General features: G+C 40.3%; 2 protein-coding genes across 2 annotated transcripts; one reads left to right on the top strand and one right to left on the bottom strand.

Annotated features, from left to right (window-relative positions):
* Positions 1–61: 61 nt before the first annotated feature.
* Positions 62–21548, bottom strand: rassf4a (Ras association domain family member 4a). Its single transcript, XM_070915726.1, has 11 exons — positions 21484–21548; positions 15278–15346; positions 15047–15122; positions 5780–5886; positions 4845–4924; positions 3701–3870; positions 3232–3333; positions 3099–3150; positions 2898–3019; positions 1861–1958; positions 62–1360 (listed from the first exon to the last, which is right to left on the bottom strand). Exons 2-11 carry the CDS (start codon positions 15328–15330, stop codon positions 1291–1293), a joined length of 930 nt encoding a protein of 309 aa, XP_070771827.1. The 5' UTR covers positions 15331–15346; positions 21484–21548; the 3' UTR covers positions 62–1290.
* LOC139294323 (C-X-C motif chemokine 11-like) lies at positions 16094–17755 on the top strand. Its single transcript, XM_070916178.1, has 4 exons — positions 16094–16174; positions 16315–16444; positions 16567–16650; positions 17298–17755. Exons 1-4 carry the CDS (start codon positions 16108–16110, stop codon positions 17425–17427), a joined length of 411 nt encoding a protein of 136 aa, XP_070772279.1. The 5' UTR covers positions 16094–16107; the 3' UTR covers positions 17428–17755.
* Positions 21549–21675: the final 127 nt, after the last annotated feature.

Genomic DNA, 21675 nt, shown 5'->3' with positions numbered 1-21675 from the left:
CTTCCCATTTAGGTGATTTATTTTCTGCGTCTCAACAAAAACAATAACAGAAAACAATTGGTCAATTCTTCTGAGTCTTTATTTATTATTCTCAAAAGGTAGTTCTTATTCTAACCCTGGTTTAGGTAACAATTCCACTCTGTAAAACATCATACAGAACTTCTTATTGTACATTCAACTTCAAATTTCTAGTTTAGACCTCAGAACTTATAAGCATGAGTTGCTCTTCACCATTCACAACGTTAATGTGTCTGCCTCCTCCTCCTCCTCCTCCTCCTTTTTCTAACCAGCAATACAGACACAACTGGCCTTCTTTACCTTTTCAATTGTGACTCATTAGCTGCCGGGAGTTCCTCACTCAACAAAAAACATTTGAGCTTTTTCTATTTGGATTTTGCTTTGTTATTTGTGTTACAAGAGACAAGAGGAGCACATGTGGGTATTATTATTATTATTATCTGATTAATCAAATAACAACAATGGTCAACTGACTGTAGGTCAGTGTTTGAGGTGACGGTTGGTCCACCAAATATTACAGCAGTCTTGCTGTTTGTGAAACTGTGGGAAAAAGGAGCAGCCCTCCTCTCTCAGGATACCCCCATTGTGTAATGTTGATAGGTTCACACACACGCGCACACACACACACACACACACACACACACACACACACACACACACACACACACACACACACACACACACACACACACATACCCGTACACACAAAGCTTATGGGAACTAGCTGGCAAAGAGGGTCACTCAGGAGAACAATGCTAATCTTTGCTCCAGTCACCGTGGAAGTACAGGAAATAATAAAGACGGCTGTTTTCTTCGTGGGAAGTCCGAGCTGGGCAGTATGTTTTGTGTCAGCAGAGATCCGACAGCATTTATAAAGGCCACACTAAAACTTGTTTATTACATAAAACGGTCCAAGCCAGAGAAAACATTACCAAAAACAGCTTGTATAAATATCCAAATTTGCAGTAAGAATTTTCATACAAAATGCAAATATATCAATAGCAGATATATCAAAGCAGTGATACACTTCATAGTAATGACAACAGATCATACAAACTGTTATATGTAATTCTAAAAAGTAGAAGCACATTGGTGTTTGATATGGTTCTATTGTAGCCTTTACTTTTACCCTTTACCTTTACCTCTACATTCACTACAGCCTTTGGAAATGTTCCACTTGTAAATCAATAATCATTAGTGTCCCCCCCCCCCCCTCTCACATACACACACACACACACACACACACAGTCGATCAGATGCATACAGAAACACTCATACTCTGTCACTCGTGTGATCTTTGCCTTCCAGCTGGTCTTGAATCATCGACCTCAGAGCACTGTACCTGCAGAGGTGAGGAAACACACATGATTAAAGACTCACACACACATTAATACATGCAGAATACAACAATGGAAGTTACAAGTGTGTGTGCCTGGTAGATTATGAAATATGCCGGTGTGTGTAAAAACACAAGTGAATGGTCACCATGATACACACGCACGCACGCACGCACGCACGCACGCACGCACGCACGCACACACACACACACGCACACACACACACACACACACACACACACACACACACACACAATGTCAGGGTTACAGGGCTGAAATCTCAGTCATATGACTTCAGCGATTACACAATCTTGCCAACAGTGAGTGATGAATGTTACACACAAACACTGTCCTCACTGAGGCCTTGTTTTGATTCTGCAACGCCGGCAGGAGACACAGATATTGGCTTCACATAATGAAATAGACGTGTCATTAAAGGAGGCTTTGTCTGGATTGGAACTTGTTTTGTAACTGTGTTTGCTGAGTAGAGAGCCCCTTGACTTACTTTTTGGTTAGTTTGTTTATCTCACGTTCTTCTTCCTCTTTCAGTTTCTCTACGAAGCTGTCTAAAACAGGAATCTCAAACTTTATGTATTGGGCAACCTGGGAAGAAAAAAGATTCAAACGTATCAGCATGAGCAAGCGACACATGTCCTTGATTATATGATACAACCTGCACCCACACTGTAGATACACAGGCACCCAAATAACTTTCACGCTTCTTTTCTCTGTCCAAAAAAAACAATAAGAAAAAAATAATAATAATAAAAGTTGGACTAAGTTGAATGTCTGCAACACAAGATGATACCCTTCCTGTAGAGGGTAAAACACAGTAATAACCACTATCTTAAAGGGTCAGTTCACCACAATTACAACAGAACAAAAAAACAAACAAACAAAGAACACATTTTCTTTACATTTAAAAAAATTAATAATACATTCCTGTTATTCTGGATAATCCACAGAGTGAATAATTTTTATATTTTCAGTGAAAAGTAGTTCCAAAGAAAGTGTCTGTCTCATCAGAGTAACCTGGAGTTTATTTCTGGAAAGAAACATTTGGGTTGAATATTTCAAATGTAATCTTTTAATTCTCGGTGCAACACAAACAAAATTTAATTCACCTCCATTGTGTAGGGGTTGAGGCAGAAATAATAAGTGGATATTTCAAAACAAAACTATGACTAGATACCATTAGAGGTAAGTTTGTTATTTGGATGAACTGACCCTTTAACTTGTATAACTGATGATACGTATGAGAGTGATTCCAATCCAGAAAAGTTCTCCAGCAACAATCTGGTTGTACTTATATTCCTCAGTGCAGTCACAACACACAGTCGGTCATCTTGGCCTATTGTTACATCAGTCCTGAAACAGGATAACTGTCCTCAGCTTGCTAAATTTAATCCAGCTGTCTATCATTGGCCAATTGTATCATTGCATGTCTATGTTGAGGACTATGCAAAAAATGAAAAAGGGGTCACTGATCAAGAACAAGATGAGAGAACAGAGAGAGAGAGGTGGCAGGAGGCCCAGACTCACATCGTATGTGACTTCCTCTCCCAGGTCGGCCTCCGTGATGAGGATCTTGGAGATTTTCTCGCAGGGTCCATACAGCACACGAGCCACGAGCGGGTATTCACCATCCCTCAGTCGGGTCCTCTCTACAAGGTCATAGACAAAGAAAATGACTGACCACAAATAATCAATATTTCTAGAACCACAATGAAAGTTACGACTTACCGCCGGACTCGTGCACCATGTAAAGGACAAACTCTTCAGATTTATTCTCCACCTTAAAATACACAAATACAGATTAGTGTTAAGTTTTACTGACACACCACTCACCAGCTGTAACCAGCGTCTCACTGCTTACCCTAAACTTGTGTAGCAGCAGGTTGAGGACTTGTCCAGTCGTCATGGAGCTGTTTACTCGTACATTAGTGACCGAACCGTAGGCTGGAGTAAATACAGATGTCTGGAGGAGAGACAAACATGCAGCAATCTTTAACAGAGAGGACACAAAGTACTGGGAACTTTGCTTCATCAACTCTTGTGATTGAGTAGTGATTCCTGGACTTGGAACACTTTGGACATTTTGAACAGGAACTCTAAAACAGAAAGGAAATCCCGCAGTCTGCAGCTGGAATTGGTTCAACAACAACACACACACACACACAGACTGTATTCAGGAGGAACTGATGAAGGAACGCAGTGTACTCTGTGGCACATTAATGAAATCAGCCCATAGCAGGCCCACCTGCACAGGAAACTCTGCCCCTCCTCACCTGGAGTTACGGGATACATTAATGTGTGTGCTTGTATGTGTGTTCTGTTCATGGTACCTTGTGGTTGTAGAAGTGTCCGTTGATTGAAAACCTGTGCGTGCGCAAGCGCTGCAAGTCTCTGGCAGTGTGCGTCTTTGACCTCCTCTGAACCCGCATGAAGGAAGCGTCACTCCTGGTCCGCAGCAGCTGAGGAGAATCCTCTTCCTCCTGACCGCCAACGTCACCACCTCAGGGATGGACGTGAACACAAACACACCTCTCTTACCGCGTGCCTTAGATGGTGGTGCCTTTTTATATACGTCAGCAGCTATGTGTGACGGTTAGTTTGCAGATCATTTTACATAAAGGTGGGTCAACATGTGGTGTTCCACATGCTAGGTATTCCTGATTTTTTCTTTCAGCTTTCTTTGTCTGTGACCCATCATTTTCATAATCACATATACCCATTTATCTATCTATCTTTAGAGACTATATAAGTGGCAAAAAGTGGCAAACTCCATATAAATAAATGAATAAATAAATTGCCTACTTTTCACCCCTTGCATGCTATTCATTTATTCATGAGATGATCACCAACGTCACCGGATCTTAAATAACAGTTAAATGGTTTCTAGATTTCTTTATAAACACTAAGATTGCCTCTCAAAGTGTATGTTATTTTTTCCAATCCCATACAAGGTGCCATGTTTTTAAACCAGATTTAAGTGTTAGGCCTATCAGTTTTTTCACCTCAGGGTTAACTTTGTGGTAAAATACACATTATCAATTACTCTCAAATTAAGATGGAGTGAAATCTGGAGTGTAAGTTAAATACAAATACCTAAACAATTCAACTTAGCTGTGAGGGTTCAGTGTTTCCATTAGAATCGTAAATCCTCTGAAACAGCATTAAGATCATCATATCACAATTATAATTCTGTAGTCAAGAACGACCCCCGCGAGATGACTGCAGTTGACAGAACAGCTTAAAAAGGCCAGACTCATGACTAAGTAGTCTAACCCTGGTTATCTATAGTGTTGGTGATCTGATCTAGATGGCCCTCTCATGTTAATCTGTGCTCAACACGTGAGTCAACCTTTCCATTGGACATGCTAAATGGAGAACTTGTGGAGCTCTAATCTGTTTCGGCATGTGTGTGTAATCTGCATTAATCCAGCAGGTGTTTGAGAGACAGAATGACAGCACGTGTGTGTTACTCACCAGCAAGTCCGGTTTCTCTGCCCAGTGAGTTATTGTTAGCCTCCACTGAAAGCTGCTTCTCCACAGCAGATGTATCGTTTCTGTAGAACGTGTTTACTGTATGTCAACATTCCCAACACTCTTTACAGTATACAATTCTTAAACTGCAACCAGGTGTTTTGCAAAAATAACGTTTAGCAGATCTTAACTCAGGGTTTACATTCTAGCTTTTTTCAAGAACTTTCAACTGCATCTCACAGTCTTTATTGAGATGTGGTCCTGGAAAAAGCTATTGGGTGGACCTTGAGTTAAAAAAATAGTTTGACATTTCTTTTCAGAGAAAATCAAAACCACTATATTTATCTATCAGTTAACAATGAAGCTACAGCCAGGAGGGAGTTAGCTTAGCTCAACTCAAAGACTGGAAGCAACCACTCCTAGATTTCTTGTTGCTGGAAGGCAGGGTTTTTTTTCCAAGGTCAAAGATAAACTTTCACACTTAACATTATGCAGGTTATTAAAGATATTAGACCTGAGGTTGCATGTGGTTTGTCATATACACTGGTATATTTTAATTTTTGGACACACTGCATTTCCTAAAAATACTGTCCTTTATGTTGAAGTCAATTTTTTCAAGTAAGACACAAGAGAGAAGATGAGGAAGATAACTTAAATCTCCTCTATACCCTATATCTATATCTTATTTCAGAGTATTGCCAAAAAACAAAACTTGACTAAATCTTGAGTACAGAAACATCTTGTACTACACAGGTAAAATTAGTTTTCTCAGTTTCCTTAACTAAATAATACAGACGGTGAACAAAGAGGTGAGTTGTTAGAGTTTGACTTTCTCTGCTATTGTGTGAGAGGTCCCTGTTGATAATGTTGTGGTTACAAGGCCCACATCTGTTTGTTCAGCACATGAAGGCGTCAGTGTTTGGATCAGGTCTTCGTACCGGTTCAGACGGAATCTTTCATTGTCATCGTACATCTGAAGTCTGATTGGTCGGCGTAGACCCCAGTAGATGTTCAGCAACCCCTCGAGGATGAGCTCTCCTTCCTCCTACACACACACACACACACACACACACACATATAACAATAATCATCAGCACTCGTGGCCAGAGGGGATATCCTGCTGGCCGAAGGCCACAGCGGCTCAATATCAGGTGTACGTGCAGGAACAGTCGCTCACAGCTACAGGGTGAACCCTCTCATCTTGGAGAAACCCCATCAAGTCTGACCCGCCACCTTTTACACAGTACAAGGGTGAAGTCACGTCTGAGAAGGCAGCAATAATGAGAACAGAGGCACGACTGCTGTGGGTCACGTACGTGCAGGGGGAGGCGTTTTGATTTCACAAAACTGAAACTCTAAATTTAGAAGAAACTGCTGAATATGTTGTGAGTAAAGAAAACAGTGTCACCCTGTTTAAGACTGTTACAGTTGGCTTTTAAATGTAAAACCAAAAATAAATAATAAAGTTCTCTAGTATGTTGGACTGAATCGTGAAGCCAAGATTGGACATTCATGCATATATTACAACTGATCTAGTATTAAATCAAATATTTCACCGCAACTGTTACTGTTATAATCTCACTGTCACAGAGCAGATACTCGCTCTCAAACAGCTCATTATATCATCACCATGTCTAATTTTATACCCCAGAATACAATGCTGATCTTTTTCTCAGATTCTGCTTATGGAAAATTCTATAAATCAATTTGTCACAGAGGTACACTAATTACACTAATGTAATACAGATGTCTGATGGCTACAGATAAAAGTTAGAAGGAGAACATTTCAGCAATTTAAATCTCAGAGGTCAGTCTCATCAGCTGATACCAGTTGAAAATTTGTGGGTACCCTGTGGAATTTTTTGCTGAAGTACTACTAAAGGAAAGCGTCCTCGTAAACACAAATATATCTTGTAAAAGTGTTGACTCTTCATGGGAATTATGTAGATAACAGAGAAACAGAGAAATTATGAATTTTTTTTTGTCTGAAAGAGAAATTGCCAACAGTGTACTTGACTTAAACAATCAAAAGGCTTCTCGAGACTGAAAACTGATCAGAAATGTAGGTTGTAGGTAAAACAAATTGAGATGTAGGCAGAAAAGCTGTCTGTGTGACAACTGAGGACGCTCACACAGGATCTCAGCCATGTGATTTGTTGGTGTTTGTACACAAACAGCTTATGGAGTTAAACTAATTGTCCATGCTGTCAGGGCCGCTGCATAGATGTCTTTCATGTTTATAGACTGTTAATGGTTTAACATGTTTTTTTACTTTACACTTCTAATCATTATGTTGTGGTTGTACAGTGCTGGGATCAAAATTAGGCCATTTTTAGTTGGATAACAATTATTTTAATCCTGAAATGTCAGAGAGAGGAGAGAAGAGGCAGAAAGTGGGTTTTTGGAGGTAAAACAGATCGCTTCCAGGGCTTCATTGTTTCTGGAATATAAACATTCAGAGCAGCTGCACCACTGAACCTCCCTAACCCGCCACTCCTGAGTTTCCTGAACAGGCATGAACACACCCTCACACACACACACACACACACACACATTCACAGAGATGTGAGTAAGGTCAGCAGAGCTATTTTTGGAAGTAGTGGTTAATCGCTCCGGTTCAGCGTGCCTCTATAAAGCCTGGATACAAGCTCCAGTCCAGTCATACTCAACCGAGCGGACTAGACATCACTCTGTTTCACTCTGCGTGTAAAACCTGCAACTCAAGCATCAAAGGTGAGAGTGTTTCTTCTTCTTTTTGTTCTTCATTATCATCTATTCTTTATTATAGAGGGCTTACAAATTTCTACAAGTTGATTTTAAAGGAACTGTAGAAATGTTACATATTTTACTCGATACAAAAGAATTAAGAAGAATTAGTTTTGACAGCAATTTTAACATTGTTTCTTCATTGTAATTCACACTATCAAATAAGGAAAGAGGATATGTAAAGTTATTAGTTTATCTGTTGTATTAAAACAATTAAAAAGCAAAAGGCTAAAAGGCAGCAGGCAAAACAGCCAATGCAGATAAACAACCACTGTGGCAGATTTTTTTTTAGCAACACAGACCTTAATTAAGACAGTAAATTAAAATTACTATGTAGATTTGTTTCATTTATTTTATGTCATTGAAGTCTGTAGACAAAGTCTAACTGATTTATTTTTCCTCTCCTGCTGCAGCATGAAAGGTAGGCGGTTGTTGCTCTCCCTGCCTCTCTTACCCACCATTACTGAGACGCTCGAGGACTTGCCCATCCATCCCTCATCCTCACAATCTACCCAGAGCTCCCAGTCTCTAGAGGACTACATGACCAGTATCCAGGCCCTCGCCCGACCTGTTGAGGCCCCAAGCTGCGGCCCCGTCAGACTCCAGAGGTCCCCCAGGCTGCGGCACTTCTCAAAGGCTCAGATGAAGCTCTCTGTCTCAGCCTCACTTCCTCGCGGGTCTCCCCGCACACTGAGGACTTCCAGGCGTTACAGTCTGAGTCTAAACAGCACAGAAGACTGCCGGGGCAAAGACCCCGTAGACTGGCTGTTTGGACAGATAACGAACTGAAGAGAGACAGTGTTGTTGTTGGAAGCCCTGGAGGCATTTTCTCATCATCAAACTCTATTTATGAAGATTAAAACAACGCAATGTATGATGGGATTTATTATGATGGCTGAACAAAGACAAAATCACCGTATGGCTCGTGAGACGAGTGAAGATCTATTTATTTCTGTGCACTGAGGACTCAAGTCTACATGTTTACAGTGTTTAATATTTTGTGAAGATGTAAAGGATATAGTTTGTAATAAAATACTAAAATAATCAAGAAACTGTTTATTCTTTGCTGTTTCTAAAGTTACTCTATAAAAGAGATGAAGATCATTACATCGTGAATCCAGTTGAAAATGGAGCTCAAATGATTAAGTAGCTAATAGGATAAAATAATGATTTGCAACAATTTCAATAATTGTTTAATCCTTCAAGTCATTTATCAAGCAAAGCAAAAATGGCAAACATTTTCTGGTTCCAGTGTTTCAAATGTGAGAATTTGCTGCTCTTTTCCGGTTTTCTATTGTAATCTGAATCCCTTTTGGTTTTGGATTTTTGCTCAGACAAAACATTAGAAGACATAACCTTGGGCTCCGAGAACCTGTGATAGACAGTGTTATAGGCTAAATGATTAATTGAAAAAATAATCGATAGCTGAACTGATAATAAAAACAAGTTTTAGTTACAGCTATAGTTGAAATGCAACTGTCAGGATTGCATCCATGGATGTATTAAGAGACTGTAAGAGGTCGTATCTACAGGCCAGTGTTGGAATGTAACTAAGTACTGTTACTCAAATACTGCACTCCAGTACAGTTTTGAGTTACTTGAGTTTTTCCATTTTATGCTACTATAAACAGCTGTACTATTTTAGAGGGCAAAAACTATATCTATTTGACTGTTTAAATTACAAGTTAATTTTCAGACCATATTTTGCACACAAAACATATTATTAGCCAAAGATACTTGTACTTTACTTGAGTATTTTCATTTTCTTCTACTTTCTACTTCTACTCCACTACAATACAATACAGAGGGAAACATTGCACTTTTACTCCACTACATTTATCTGATAACTTTAGTTACTAGTTGCTTTGTGGATTCAATAATAACATCAATATAATCAACAAATAAATGATGATATATTATTATAGATAGATAAGATAGACTTTATTGATCCACACATTACCCAGCAGAATATAAAGTAATTCAAATTTACTCCACCTTTACCAGCTGAAGTGATGAACACATAAATGCATCAATAGTTATAATTCTATAATAATATACATTATTCTAAAATGGGACAATCTGCATACTGAGTACTTTTACTTTTGGTACTTTAAGTATACTTTGATGCTTATACCTTTTTACTTTTACTTAAACTAGATGTAAAGTGAAGTAAAGTGAAACTGCATATGGAGTATTTCTTATTGTTGTTTTGATACTTCTACTTAAGTAAAGGATCTGAATACTTCCTCTACCACTGCTACAGAACCAACAACACCAGTGATTTTTTGCAGTGAGACTCAAATCTAAAAAACAGCCAGCATCTCACTGCCATCTGATGGTAATCAATGGTGCTACAGCGGAGGAGTTTTAAACTGAAAAGTACCTGACACAGCCACTAGGGGGAGCAGCTTGCACATAGATTGATAGTTGAGGTTATTCCAGAGCAGGCGCAGACAAATACATTCAGCCTCTGCTGTGTTTTACTGAGCCCAGTGTTGACTGACTGAAATCTTCTGACTACACCACATTAAAAGCTGATCAGACTATTAAAATACCAAGAAAATACCACAATCAGCATCATCTACGTTATTACTGATAATACGGTCGCTCTCTTTGTAGGCAGGTAGTCACCTCAAAAAGTCAGTTTACTGTTGGTGGAGCTGAACCTCCAAGTCAAACCACCTGACATGTCCTCCCACAACATGACTAACACACATCACCTGACTACACCTGCAGAACGTGATCATGATGTCATCTTAAAACAACAAATCCTTGTACCCTCTCCAACTGCCTCTTCTCATTTCTCATTCACACAGAACGAGTTTGCATCAGTCTGGATAATCATTCAACAATAAAAACAAATACTCAGACATGTCGAGTATATACAGTATGACCACAGTAAAGCTCTGCCTGGGAATGATGGTGCACGTCTACGGCTGGTTTTCATCTAAACTCATTCACACAGTCACTGTATTCTCTACAAATTCACATTAGGAGTTCCCAAATGTTGGTTTTAGGCCAGATTCCAACCCAAGAATGTCACTGCTGAGTAATGCTTTGTCCTTCCTACCCACAACATATTTAATGAGTCAGCTCTAACAATGTCACTAGATCATGTCAAGCATAAAGCTATCCTCAGAGCAAGAGGATAGAGGATTATTCATGACTTGTCACAGTGTGATACATCCACACCATTACAGTTGTCACCACCACAAATTCTTCCCTAACAATACAGTAACAAGAAACTTCATTTGGTTGCTGCTCTGAAGCTTTCGATCATATCACATGATCTTCCTCAGCAGATGATGTTGTCCAGTTGTCACGGAGCGGTCTACAGTGCATCCGGAAAGTATTCACAGCGCTTCACTTTTTCCACATTTTGTTATGTTGCAGCCTTATACCAAAATGGATTAAATTCATTTTTTTCCTCAAAATTCTACACACAACACCCCATAATGACAACGTGAAAAAAGTTTTTTTGAGATTTTTGCAAATTTATTAAAAATAAAAAACCTGAGAAATCACATGTACATAAGTATTCACAGCCTTTGCTCAATACTTTGTTGATGCACCTTTGGCAGCAATTACAGCCTCAAGTCTTTTTGAATATGATGCCACAAGCTTGGCACACCTATCTTTGGGCAGTTTCACCCATTCCTCTTTGCAGCACCTCTCAAGCTCCATCAGGTTGGATGGGAAGCGTCGGTGCGCAGCCATTTTCAGATCTCTCCAGAGATGTTCAATCGGATTCAAGTCTGGGCTCTGGCTGGGCCACTCAAGGACATTCACAGAGTTGTCCTGAAGCCACTCCTTTGATATCTTGGCTGTGTGCTTAGGGTCGTTGTCCTGCTGAAAGATAAACCGTCGCCCCAGTCTGAGGTCAAGAGCGCTCTGGAGCAGGTTTTCATCCAGGATGTCTCTGTACTTTGCTGCATTCATCTTTCCCTCTATCCTGACTAGTCTCCCAGTTCCTGCCGCTGAAAAACATCCCCACAGCATGATGCTGCCACCACCATGCTTCACTGTAGGGATGGTATTGGCCTGGTGATGAGCGGTGCCTGGTTTCCTCCAAACGTGACGCCTGGCATTCACACCAAAGAGTTCAATCTTTGTCTCATCAGACCAGAGAATTTTGTTTCTCATGGTCTGAGAGTCCTTCAGGTGCCTTTTGGCAAACTCCAGGCGGGCTGCTATGTGCCTTTTACTAAGGAGTGGCTTCCGTCTGGCCACTCTACCATACAGGCCTGATTGGTGGATTGCTGCAGAGATGGTTGTCCTTCTGGAAGGTTCTCCTCTCTCCACAGAGGAACTCTGGAGCTCTGACAGAGTGACCATCGGGTTCTTGGTCACCTCCCTGACTAAGGCCCTTCTCCCCCGATTACTCAGTTTAGATGGCCGGCCAGCTCTAGGAAGAGTCCTGGTGGTTCCGAACTTCTTCCACTTACGGATGATGGAGGCCACTGTGCTCATTGGGACCTTCAAAGCAGCAGAAATTTTTCTGTAACCTTCCCCAGATTTGTGCCTCGAGACAATCCTGTCTCGGAGGTCTACAGACAATTCCTTTGACTTCATGCTTGGTTTGTGCTCTGACATGCACTGTCAACTGTGGGACCTTATATAGACAGGTGTGTGCCTTTCCAAATCATGTCCAATCAACTGAATTTACCACAGGTGGACTCCAATTAAGCTGCAGAAACATCTCAAGGATGATCAGTGGAAACAGGATGCACCTGAGCTCAATTTTGAGCTTCATGGCAAAGGCTGTGAATACTTATGTACATGTGATTTCTTAGTTTTTTATTTTTAATAAATTTGCAAAAATTTAAAAAAAACTTTTTTCACATTGTCATTATGGGGTGTTGTGTGTAGAATTTTGAGGGAAAAAAATAATTTAATCCATTTTGGAATAAGGGTGTAACATAACAAAATGTGGAAAAAGTGAAGCGCCGTGAATACTTTCCGGATGCACTGTATGTTAAAGTATCCATTTTTCTGAGCAGTTTAAGGGCACCTCATCCATGTTGGTTTAAGAGATGAGATTGAAACTTCATTCTTGACACTGAAAAAAAACAGCTGAGAAAAAAATCTCACCACAAGGTCCATTTAGTAGCTGTTCTGGAGCTTGATTGTATCACACACATCGAAATAACCTTCAATCTCAAAAGAGTTTCTGTAGCTTCAAATTGTGATTCTAGATTTTGTTGTTTCATGTCTTAGTTTTAATTCTCATAGTAATTATTTTGGAAAGACAATGATTCTAGGACTTTTTTCAAAATTTTAAAATAATGAAGTAAATTAAAGATAAATCGGCCTGCACTTCCATCACCACGTAAGGTGCAGTGGGACTGAGTCAGAGGAGAGGAACAGAGCCTTCAAACAGACAGTAAAACAACAAGAGGTCGTGCACTATATGTACCTGTAGGTTTTTACTGAGTATAAGAGATGACATAGAGATGAGACTTAACATTTAAAGATACTACCAGCAGAATTTACTGATGACACAAAGTGGGTCCTGTTTAATGCCAGTTATAAATGAGTTGATGGTTTACTGAATACCACGCATGTGACCGCAGTGATGATGAGTGATGGGTCAGCGAATCCAGTTCATAACACACACACACACACACACACACACACACACACACACCCTCATTGACATGCCACCCATGTTTTCAACAGTGTATGACCTTCTGAACAGCCGCCCCCGATTGTGGAGTGATGTTGAGTTGCGGGTCAGCCAGGAGGGTCTAGAGCCAAGTCAGAGACGAGACATGCACATGGTCAGTTGCTCGGCTCATCAGACTCCTAGCACTCCCACAAGACCCTCCTGGCTGACGTTCAACTGATTTAACTCCACAAAATTGGGGGTTCAGAAGGTCATCCACTCTCCAGTACAGGCGTCCCTCTTTTCGGCCCACTCACAGTTCACATGCCTTCTGAACACCAGTTCAAACTGGTCATAAATTATGCATAATCTTTGCATGCATCAAATGCATCAAAGAGTAGAGTTCCTTTTCACAGTACAAACTGAACAGTGGAACAAGTTTAAACTTGTTTTTTTTTACAACAGAATACTTATCAGGATCCGATTTCAGATCACCACTCAGACGATCAGATTATGTTTGTATAGCTTTGCTATAAAAAAATGGTTTTTTTGCCAGAAAATTCAGCATTTCAGTCACACTAGACTGAGCTTGTGATGCTGTGTTTGCACAATACATACAAAATAGATCGCCCAATATCACCACATTTGGCACAGTATGATTTAAGATTGAATGATGTACAGTAGCCCAGTGTTCCCATCAAGTGTTACGGCGACTGTAAGTGTGGTGGCTAATTCATGCTAATTTGTGCTTACCATTAACATTTTTGATGAACAATATTTTAGTTACAACTAGAGTGAACAGTTTTTCATGTAATATATGTGGAATTTGTTAAATTCAGGCAACACTAGCAAAACAATGTGGCTAAAACGCTGCTATGATACTGTTATACAGCTAATATTTGATTACCAATAAAGCAAATATATTGTTCTTAACAAAATACAGGTAACTGTGAGTGCAGAAGTAGTAGTAGTATAAAGTAATAACACAGAAAGCTAGGTTGTTCTACAAACCTGTACTGAATCTATTTAGCGATTAGTGAAGCAACATGTTTTGGTTGAATTACTGACTGAAGATGACTGAATCCCACATTAAAGCTCTAAAGTTCTGTTTAACATCTTCCCATCAATTTGATGTTGTAAAAATGACCCTTTTAAGAGGTTCAAGCGATTGTATTCTAATTTTTGGTTACATTATGTCAATATTTCATATGTACATATGTATGTTGTATATACCCATGTTATATATGTGAGGGGGATTTTCCCAGAGTGACACAATATAGTGGGTCTGGCTGGGGGGGGGGGCAAAAACGAGGGATAGTTCATGACCACCCTGCCCTGCACACACACACACTCAACATACATACACACACACACACAAACCTGCTGGTGAACACAAAGGGGAACTCCTGACCACAAAACCCATAGAATGATTATCAAACAAATGACCAAACTCCTGCAAACAGCCACAGCAGCAAAATGTTTACTGTGGAAATACTTTGCTAAGCGGTTAGTGCATACGACTAAAATCTGAGATCCCTCCCTCCTTCCAGTTCCATTTTCATTTTGAGGGAGATAGGGGCTTTTTGTGGTTTGTCAGCCGTTGGCATGTTGGAAAATAGCCCAGGAATCGCAGGTCTGTTCTCAGGACTGCAGCCACACTGAAAGCTTATTTGGTCAAAGTGATGGTTTAACTGGTTTGGTTTTGGTATGTGTGTGACCCATTTTACAATACTGTGTGTCCTGCAATCCAACACGCCAACACACACCGCTGAGCAATTGTCCACCAGCGCTGTCTCCTGTCAAGTGATCTGTCTGCAGCTGAGCTTTTTCTTACCTCGCGAGTCCTCAGCTGGAAGTTTTTCCCTTCGTGGTAACAGTTGTAGGTCCTAAGCAGTGACAAGATGTCAGACCTGAATATGAACACAAGACCACAAAGGGCAGATTAGCGCTCGTAGCTCTCCCACAGTGCAAACAATGAAGACATTTAATACATGTATAAATCACCATTGTGATTTTACTTTATTGTTCGTAACTACTGTGCAGTGAAAGAACTGAAAGGACTTACTTTGGTATAAATTTCTCTTCACTGAGCTTCACGTAGGTCTGACGCTCACCCATTCTGATTAGAGGCCAGCTGAAAAACATGAGAATGACATAAAGATTGTATTATCTCTATAACACTGTGTAATCTAATGTAAATGATGATGTGCATGTACAGATAACCTTTATTATTACCAGAGAGAAAATTCCTTTGACCACTGATGAATATAAATTATGCACATTAGTTTTATGTGCTGTCATGTTTCATTTTTGATTGAATGTGAGGATTGGGTCATTTTTTAAATCAAACGCTGTTGAACACATGGCTCATGTGGTAAAAGCAGGGACAGGGAATTAGGAGAAATCACATGGTGTTGTTGACACTGAGCCAACGGACTAATAAAATGTTGAGGCAAGGCTCAACAAAGCCCGGAAAACACATTCAAGGATAACTCCTGCTGCTGTGGCAAGTTTGTTATAAACAATTGGCATCATAGTAATAATAATAAGAAAAAGAAACACCACTCAGTCACCTCTGCAGCACAGTTTCTAAAGAAAACAACCAGCCTGAAACACCACTGTCTTTGTTTGTCCAATAACTTCAATGCACAGTAAAAGAAAGTGAACCTATTAATCACTGTATGTCACTGTGTTCTCGGGGTGTCAAGTCTTTTCTGACAAAGCCAGAGGAATGGTGTCCCTGATCCCTGTGTCCTGATATTTTAGAGGGAAAGTGCCTTGGGGAATTTCCTGGTTCGGAAAGCCCAGCTCTGAGAGTGCGGGGGGAGGAGCAAGAGTATAAAACAGCAACACGTGGCTCAGGGGCTCAGTGTCAACGCTCAGCTCGTCTCCAGTATGAAGCTTTATCCTCAGTCAGCCTGTCAGCTTGCCTTCCTGAGCCTCTGCTGTGCACTGATCACAGGTAGGAGTCTGCGCATTTGTCTATGCATATATCTGTGTGTTTTTATTGAATAAAATCTGGATACAGCAAGTGTCTCTTAATCTCTGCTCCTGTTGCACTGTATTGAATTAACCTGTAATCCTGTTACTGTGTCCGTGCAGTGAGAGAGTCGGACGGCACGTTTGTCCCGGGAAGATGTTTGTGTCCACAGACGCAACCAGGTGTCAGAGGGCAACTGAGAGAGCTCACAGTCTACCACAAGAGCCCCAGCTGTGACAAAATCACAGTGATGTGAGTACCTGATCCTGCAGACACACACACACACACACACACACACACACACACACACACACACACACACACACACACACACGCCGTGTGAGTAAATGTGCGGGTTTACATGTGTTTTCCAGTGTGACTCTGAGGAGTAACAACGAGCCAGTGTGTCTGAATCCCGAGGCACCGATGGGCAAACAGCTGATTCGCTGCTGGAATAGGTGAGAGCATTGATCAGTGAAACTTGAAACCTTTCCTCTCTAAAGATTTCGTAAGCCTAAACCTACTTTGTCAAGTATCATGTAATCTCTCAATTTAGGTGAAAAAATTCTGCAATGACCTTTGCACACGACAGCAGCAATAAGCAATATTGTTATTACGACAGATCACAGAATAGCCGAGTGTCTAATTGGTTCTGGAGGGGTTCCACCCATCTTCATATTTCCCGTAAATCACACAACACTATCTTATTTGTTGCCAAGCCAGTTCTTGTCCTAACAAAGCACCTAGTTGAGCAGTTTCTAGATCTTTCATCCACATATTTTTCTCCGTGAGAGACTGAAAAGAAAGTCTGCTACTGCCTCTAACATAGCGGTAATAAACGAAATGTTTTATTAGATCCTAAATTTGCGATTTTTTCATTCTTTCCTTTCTCAGTGTATATGATGGATTCCTCCATAAAAGCTATTCATGCCACTATAAAAATACTGAATCCAAATATTTGTCCAACTTATTGGAGTGTGCATTATCTCTGACCAGCTGAGAGGATTCATTTTGATCAAGACGTTGTGTGATTCTTACTACAGGAGTATCAATTCACAGCCCTGCCCCCAGACTAAAAGTTTGTACTTCTGTGTGTGTTTTCTAGAGCTCATAAGGTGGGTCGTGATGTGAAGCTGTGCCTGAAGAGGAGGAGGAGAGGGAGAGGTCAGAAGCAGCGGCCTCGACAGAGGAACCGGGGACACAACAGGAAATCCTCATCCTCTTACTCCCAGTAGTCGACCAGCCTGACACATGATATAAAGTTACTGCAAGGGGAGAAGCGCGTACATGCTGCCAGTTTTCTTTCTATAAATGTCACACTGCTCAGACATCAAGCTCCTCTAAACTGGAGCTTTGTTTTTTCTGTGCAAATGACTGAAAACTAAGCCCTGGAGGCTTGTCATAAATGTTAGCATTAAAACACTGTTAAATGGTCAATGTATTGTTTATGTGTAGTTCTGTGTATGCAGCTGGAAAAGCTAACTGAAGACACTTAGATGGTTATTTATTTTTATATGAATATGGGAATTGTTTTTAAAAAATAAATATATCCGAACAATAGAATGACTGTGTGTGCTATTTATTGTTAAAACTCCTTCATTTTCTTTAGAGCTGAATGATAGGAAAGACAATTACTTCCTTGGCAGGATATGAGAGGTCACTTAACCCACAGCCTCAGCTTTAGTTAATAAACTACAGGATGTGAGTCAGCAGCGGCCACAAAGCAAACATGTCTCACTCAAAACATCTGCACAAATATCTCTAAGCTATAACAGGAGCTAACCGTGTATTGCATTACAATGGGAATGTATAAATATCTCTTTCCTTGGCACTCTACTGTAAAATCTACAGAGGCGACCGCTGGATATAAGAGCACCTGCTGGAGGTGTTTTGGAAAACACAATACCTTTAATTGTGCATATCACATGTTATAGTTATATATGTATACTTTTATAGACTACTGTTGGTGTTGCACAACTGAGACGTCCGGGTGAATGAGGGGCGTGGACCATTGTAAGTGGGTGTTTTATGGTGGCTAGTAAACAAGCGTCAGACCAGCTCTGAGATTTCTTGTAGAGTATGTGACAGGATAGATCCCAATGGGGACACAAGAGAGCACACATGTTGACTGATGTCACTTTTGGAGACATTACGTAGACTTACATTCATTTCCTGGAGACTTACACTAACCCTAACCTTAACCATGGACCCTAAAATTAGCTTTTTTCCAATTGTGGACAAAAGCACCATAACCTGGGTAATGGAAAGTTAACCAAGGCGTGTACTAACCTGTTTTGTTATGCACCTAAAGTACCTATTGGCACTGATATGGACTCTTGCAAAACTGCTATGTGATCCCGTTATCACTTGCTTCACAGCACTTGGCTGTAAAATGGAAAGTGAAAGTAAATTACTCGACATAAGCACCTTTGCCTTAGACCAACTGGGAAATTTAAGGGACTTTTCCATATCTAGTGTGACATCAGTAAATACACTGAAAGCAGTTGGGTGCCTTTGAAGTAAATATAATTCATTGTTGACAGGGTTAAATCGGATACTGATATGCCAACAACAAAACCCCCTTAAAACCTAATATATATTTAGTACTTACAGAAGTTGCACTTTTCACACCACTACATTTATGTGACAGCTACTTTGCAGATTGAGATGTTACACAGCACATCTAGACCTACGATCATCTTATTAAATGTGCTGCATTGTTTTATGATAAACTTCTCAACAGCATATGAGTAATTAACCAAATACAACATTAAACTGCTGCTTAATGCATCAGTAATAATAATACAACAACAATTATACAAATAACTATACACTAAAACTAAAACGCATTAAGAAGAGCTATTCTGCTGCCTAATGAATACTTTTACTTGCTGATAATACCCCTGGACTTTTACTTAAGTATAATTTGACATGTAATTGTGTAGTTTTACAATGAGATGTTGCAACTTCTATTTAAGTAAATGATCTGAATACTTCCACCACTGTTAAAATCCCAGTGAAGATTTACATTACAGTTGTTCATTATTACACACTTAATGCTTTCACGAACAAAACATCCCAAATCTTAGAATTATAGCTACCACTAAGACTGTTCACCAAACGTATTAAATGCTTTCACACAAACTGCAGACTTGCTTAACCTTTTCTGCAACACACCAACACAACATCTTCCTCTAATGCAAAGGTAACCACATGATTGAAAGTGCGAATCATTAAATAAGCTGTGGCAAATTATTGATTACCAACTTTTATAGCCTAACAATGTGTTTTTTATTTGTCTTATCACTGTGTAATGTTACTGTATTCAGTAACAATACATAATGTTCATGGTATGTGAAGTATGAAAAGTTTAATGTATAGAAAGCAACATAATTTTGAGTATTTATATTTACATTATACATCTGAGCTTCGGTCTGACAAACCTACTTAAAGAGTCATAAGATTATTAGAGAAGAAAGGAAAGGAATTCATTAAAAATGTCAGAACATCTTATCACCTACCTTTTCTAACTAAAGCTTAATGTTTGCTACAACTCATGATGTTGGTGCTATGATGCTGCCACCTAGTGTTTAAAGCATTATGTACTGTACATCTCATCTGTAAAGTGTCATTGCCCCATCGCGACACTGTTTGACTGTTCAGCTGAACTTGGATTATGATCTCTGACACCACCTGCAGGAACAGAATAAGTAGGATAGTGGAGAAGTGTACTTTAGAGGTTTTCATGTTGTATTTCCTCAAAAGTGCTGCTGGCTGAGTTATTGTTTGGGACCGCTGTCAGTACTTTCTGATTCTGATCCATTTAGTTGCTGTGCATTTGGTCATATGATGAAGAAGGGAGGTTAATCAGTTAAAGTAATGATGTGTGACTTATTTAATGTAAAAGCAGCTCCACTCATTACTGACCCATTCATAATACATTTACCCGGGTTCATCAAATCCTTGATTATAGTTATTCTTAAAAGCAAATGAGGCAGATCTTTCCCAATAATAAGCTCTGGTACACAGGAAGTGATTCTTGTGCATTTCCTGCAGCTGAAACAGAAGTTACTCAGGAAAAAAATAGATGGAGAAAAATGCTTGCATGAGCATTGATAGTCACCACAAAAACCAGGAAACAGACTGACCACACCACTGTCTGACTGGGAAGTGATCTCTGGGAGGCGAGGTGCAAATTCAGCTAAACAATGAACACTGAGCACGAAAGATGGACACGAGAGTCTATTAGAGTTGTGTCAGCTGCTGCTCCTCTTATTATCTTCATACAGCTGGATTCTCAAATCCAAACTCCTCTAATGGACTTCCAAAAAAGTGTTTATGTTAATTGCTGAGGCAATAGCAGCACCTATCAGCCCCCCTCCTCCCTTTAATGACCTCTGCCCACCTCCACCTTCATCCAAGGAAACTGCTGACAAAGTAAGTGCATAATGGGATGGTCAGTCTATCTCTCATACATATTCATACACAATAATGGGGTATAAATATTCCATAACTTAAAGGATTCCAGTCTGTCACCATTATTATGAATTATTCAGCCACTGCACATGGCTGCACAGGAGATGGACCAAAGGCTTAGAGCTGTGCAAAGAAGATAAGGGTCACTCTATTTGGTGATGCTCTGATTCAGGTGAATTTACATAATGTGTCTCCTCTCGTCTCGTCTCTTGTCTTGTGACTACATTACGCCTTACCTCTGCGTGCAGGATCCCTCGGTAGACAAAGAACCTTCATTGCAGGTCTGCTAATTGGTTTGATCGTCGCGAGATTCGTATCCAATTATCGCACCTACCCTGGCAGCTGCGCCCCGGGACAATCCAACGCGTAAAAATGTCCAGGGGAGCTCCAAATGACGCACACAAAGCCAAATTTGGCTAAAAAAAATCCTTTCCACAACAGTCTACATTTAAAGACAAACGCTGACTGGAGAGAGACATTTATCAGCATATCCCTTGCTGAAGAATGATCTACTTCTACTGCAGCTATTACTGTAAAGAACGTGTACTTTTATAGGAGGGCAGCAGATTAAAGCTAACGAAAAGGAAAGTTTTTCATACAAGTCACACTGCATTAATATTCCTAAATGCAAAACAACCCTGAATGTACACCGTTAGTAACCGGCATCCAACTTCAGAACATCTCTTGCCTTCAGGGGATTATGTTGTCTCCGGTGTTTAACCTCATGACTGCAGCGGTAGAGTCTCTTGCCACTTGCCTCTTGCTCTTTTCGTATAAAAACCTCCTCCAGTAAATGTGGTCAGTTTGGCTCTTACCATAGCAGAGTGCGTCCTGCGTCCTCTTCCGTATATCCACCAGCGATGTATCCCGCTTACCGTTCGTTATCAGTCTTCATGCCTCCCCGGTCGTGCGGTATTCAGAGCTGGCAGATAACACTGACAACAGGGTGAACCAATAAAAGGCCGCACTGATACGCGCTCAGCCAATCAGCGTTGAGTGAGGGCGGG

Source organism: Enoplosus armatus, chromosome 12 (genome assembly GCF_043641665.1).
Source record: "Enoplosus armatus isolate fEnoArm2 chromosome 12, fEnoArm2.hap1, whole genome shotgun sequence".
NCBI classification, from domain to species: domain Eukaryota; kingdom Metazoa; phylum Chordata; class Actinopteri; order Centrarchiformes; family Enoplosidae; genus Enoplosus; species Enoplosus armatus.
This window is presented reverse-complemented; position numbering and strand designations above follow the sequence as displayed.

Bases quoted from the DNA above. Each gene is read 5' to 3' on its own strand.
- rassf4a (XM_070915726.1), bottom strand. From the start codon at position 15,330: ATGGGTGAGCGTCAGACCTACGTGAAGCTCAGTGAAGAGAAATTTATA. The intron at 3,334-3,700 runs GTACCATGAACA...TCTCTCCTCCAG, and splicing joins GACACTTCTACAACCACAAG to ACATCTGTATTTACTCCAGC. The intron at 1,361-1,860 runs GTAAGTCAAGGG...TCACCTCTGCAG, and splicing joins ATAAACAAACTAACCAAAAA to GTACAGTGCTCTGAGGTCGA.
- LOC139294323 (XM_070916178.1), top strand. From the start codon at position 16,108: ATGAAGCTTTATCCTCAGTCAGCCTGTCAGCTTGCCTTCCTGAGCCTC. The intron at 16,445-16,566 runs GTGAGTACCTGA...TGTGTTTTCCAG, and splicing joins TGTGACAAAATCACAGTGAT to TGTGACTCTGAGGAGTAACA. The intron at 16,651-17,297 runs GTGAGAGCATTG...TGTGTTTTCTAG, and splicing joins CTGATTCGCTGCTGGAATAG to AGCTCATAAGGTGGGTCGTG.